We start from the raw sequence: 3,651 nt of genomic DNA on the forward strand, positions 1-3,651 counted from the left end.
CCCCTTTTTCTCCAGAGTGGAACTGACTCAGCTACAGCCTTTTAAGGCCTCAGCTCTGGTGATGAGACGTCAACAGAAGAATAAAACTTATAAACAACATATTGAAAAAATGTAACACCTCAACACAACTTTGCTGATATCATTTCAGTGTTATGTTACCCAGTACACTTTGAATTAAAGTCTAAATAGGTACAGCTCTCTGCTGTGTCTGATGCACCATTATCATCAGTGAAATGCCTTCAGAGAAGTTTTGGGGGGTGCAGGGGGGCTGACCTGTCATCAGGAGGAGGCGCAGCAGAATCATGTGCAGCCCCAGGGTGGTGGGAATGAGCAGGCCCAGCAGCAGGGACAGGTTCCCCAGATGGAACAGCATGTGATGGACCTGCTCCCACTGCTGGCAGGAGGTGGCGTTGGCCTCCACAGCTGGAACCTCTGGAGTGGATGAGGTTAATGTGGGCAGCATGGTGAGGAAGGAGGTTGGGTCAGGTGTAGACATCCTGATGGAGCTTCAGCCAGAGGAAAGGTGAGAGAACTGCATAAATATAAGGTTGACAGTAACTGACCACTTCTTTACTGTTGCTGATGCTGGACTCCATCTTCTGGACAGCCAGCAAACCCACCATGTAGCAAAGCATGAGAAAGCTTTGCCTCTGGACACTTCAGAAGCAGATGCGGAAGTGGAAGAGATATTTGTGTCTGTTTGAACCTGCCTAAATCCCCAGAATTAACTAACAATACTTCAGGAAAATTTCTAATCCGAACATTAAAACACAGCAGGTGAGTTATGTAACAGGTACAGGGTAGAGACTGAAGGAAAATGCAACTGTTTACTGTTCATGTACTTTATTCTGGGATATTTTACTGATAAAATCTTCATGAAGCATAATTATTTTTGGATGGATCTGGCTGCTGAGCTGAACCATCCCATCATGTGCTCATACACAGTGAAGTGGCAGGGAAAGCTGATTTAGCTGTGCTGAACAGCTGCAGCCTGCTCTGTTCCCAGCGCTGCCAAGGCTCCCATGTAAAAATAGAATCGGAAACAGTTCTGCACTCACACAACATATCCCCCCAACTCTAACTTTCAAAAAGCTTTCCTAATGACGATCAGGGAAACAGGAGGCTTCTTACCGAGTATGTTCAGGGCGAAGACAGAAGAGCGCTTTCTGCAAGCGGAGCGGAGCGTTTCTAGTGACCGCAGGTTGGACCTTCTCTCTGTGTCTGCATAATGTGCATCGCACATTCCACAGAGCTGACAGGGGGAGGGAGACCAAGTTGGGCAAGCGAATGAGAGCTATACCCGAAAGCTCCCAACAGGGGGCGACATGTCACATTGGGACCTGAAATGTTGATGTTTTGTCAATCTAGGACTTTAGAAAAAACCCGTTTTATTTTGCAGCAGTAAAATCACAGATATGATACTGTCTGCTTGTTTCCACAACTCAATATTTTGGATTTGTAAAACATATCAAAAATAAGCACTTCAACAAGTAGATGGCATTCCTTCTAATGTTGCAAAGTTTCAAATATTTTCCATTTCTGGCATTAAAGTTTTAAGAATCTAGGGAAACTATTTAGATAAGTTCTGTTTTTTGAAACATAATTCTATTTCAGAGAGTTCTGGTTGGAGACAGAATCTACAAGTCCATATGTGACGCATTAATGCAATTATTTATGTATTAATGATTTATTGGTTGCCTGTTGTTGGAAATATTAGTTTAATTATACTAGTTTTAATGATGTTTAACTTTAGCACATGTTGAAAATTAGACGAATCATGATTGTTTTGAGTCGGCCTCAATTTGGTTTAGATTTAGACTTATTTAATCAATATATAACTTGATCAGTCAAATATTTTTCTTAGATATAATGAGCACAATTTGATTAAAATTAGTAGTAGCTTTTTTATATTAGATGATAGACTTAAGAAGTGTGTCATATATTCATCTGAAAAATGTTTTAGTTCATTATAACTGAAGAAGTTGAAAACTAATCAGAAAATATTAAGTGTGATAGATGTTTTAATACTAAAATGGCTCATGTCTGTTTTATAAGAGTTTGAAGATATTGTGTGCTAATGTGCTAATTTTTATAATCAAATCTGCTGTTTGATGCCCTGGGTCAGAGGTCAGGAGAGCTCTGTGCAGTTCAGGAACCAGTTTGAGACAGTTTGAAACGAAGAACACGGATAGCTGATAAACTTTGGTCCCGCTTTCTTAAGTAAAATGTTTCAGTATGAAATGAACACATCTATTGTTTGTACCCTGGGAAAATGCACAGAGAGGATAGCTTAGACAGCAATGAATTCATCCCTTGGCCTTGGTAACACCTGCATGTCTCGTGCAAACAGCAACACCTCGTTACGGGTTGTTTGAGACAATCTCTAAATCAGTGTTTCTCAAACTTTTTCAGGCCAGCGCCCCCCAGCCTTTATCCAGGTCCCTCACCGCCCCCACCAAAGAATTTGTAGGCTACTTTGCACTGACAATAATTTTATTATTAATGTTACTATCATTATTGTAGATGTTTTGAATCGGTGCACCGATTATGTTTTCCCATACACTTCAGCGCGCCTTACGCTCCTTCACCTCGCGCACATAACGGGGTAAATGTAGCGAGTTTTGCCCTAAACGTATCGGCGTCTGGAGGAGGGGAGCTGGGGGGGAGGCGAGCTTATGTTTCTACGCTCCTTCGTGGGGGGCGCCGATTTATGTTTTCACATCCACCTGAGTAATGTGTAGTTGCGCCCCTACCCATGGCACTTCAACAATATTATTTTACCTTTTATCTGGAAATAGTGTCTGTTTATTCTTGCCATACAGTCTCTGTATTAATTATTGATCGAAAGGTCTTGCCATACCAGTTTATTCCTCCATATTTACTTTAGTTTCTTAGTTTATTCTTGCATTTTGTACTACATTCATTTCCATTTAGTTTCTTTTGATTAGTATTATCCTTTCTTGGTTCATTGCTATGTCCACTTTAGTTTCTTTCCTGTTGCTAGATTTATTTTATTGTTTGTTGACCATCAGTAATCTTCACTCATCACCTGCTGTGCCTCCTAATTGTCATGTGTTTCACATCATGTGTTGATTTTTTCACTGTTCAGCGTCGGATTCTCTGTTTTTATGCCATAATTCACATCTAGTACGTTGCTCCGTTTGATGTCCCGCTTCTCATGTTTCAGAATTTTGCGCAATGTGCGCGACGTTTTTTTTTTTTAAACTCAGTAAGATGCAGGGCGGTTGGGAAGCGTATCGATGGGGAAGAGGCAGACTGACATGAACCTTTTTAAACAACACTTCTATTCAGTGTTTTGTAGCTTCTTGGTGCAGCTCCGTTCTSCTGCTACTGGTAGCTAAAATCACGACACCCTCAATGTGTATCCCTCTGAAAAATGAACCCATTTAAATAAAGAAATCCCTCCATGGGTGATACCACGATAGAGAGCGTTCATTGTATAGCGTTAACACGGAGCTGTAAGTGGTTCGGTATGAAACGGGGGTGATAGAACAACACAGCACTTTTAAATTTCAATAATCAGAATGCAGAAATTGTTTCCGTTGTTTAAAAAGGTTTATGTCAGTCTGCCTTTACGCTTCCCGACCGCCCTGCACCTTAGGGGTTAAAAAAAAGACGCACACATTGCGC

General features: G+C 41.2%; 1 protein-coding gene across 5 annotated transcripts in view; it reads right to left on the reverse strand.

Annotated features, from left to right (window-relative positions):
* Positions 1 to 1,972, reverse strand: part of popdc1 (popeye domain cAMP effector 1) — a 13,398-nt gene extending 11,426 nt beyond the window's left edge. For 2 of the 5 annotated variants that reach the window (XR_535852.2, XM_008432848.2), the window contains exons 1-2: positions 1,132 to 1,972; positions 274 to 506 (exon numbers count right to left, since the gene is read on the reverse strand). Coding sequence is in view for 4 of the 5 variants with exons in the window: in XM_008432848.2 (XP_008431070.1) it covers positions 274 to 496 (223 nt within the window). In the remaining variant the exon portion in view is untranslated. Of the gene's footprint in view, positions 1 to 273; positions 533 to 1,131 lie in introns of all 5 variants that reach the window. The other 3 variants (XM_008432847.2, XM_008432846.2, XM_008432849.2) reach the window with 3 other exon arrangements.
* Positions 1,973 to 3,651: the final 1,679 nt, after the last annotated feature.

The sequence above is a fragment of the Poecilia reticulata genome, linkage group LG16, assembly GCF_000633615.1.
Source record: "Poecilia reticulata strain Guanapo linkage group LG16, Guppy_female_1.0+MT, whole genome shotgun sequence".
Classification (NCBI taxonomy): Eukaryota; Metazoa; Chordata; class Actinopteri; order Cyprinodontiformes; family Poeciliidae; genus Poecilia; species Poecilia reticulata.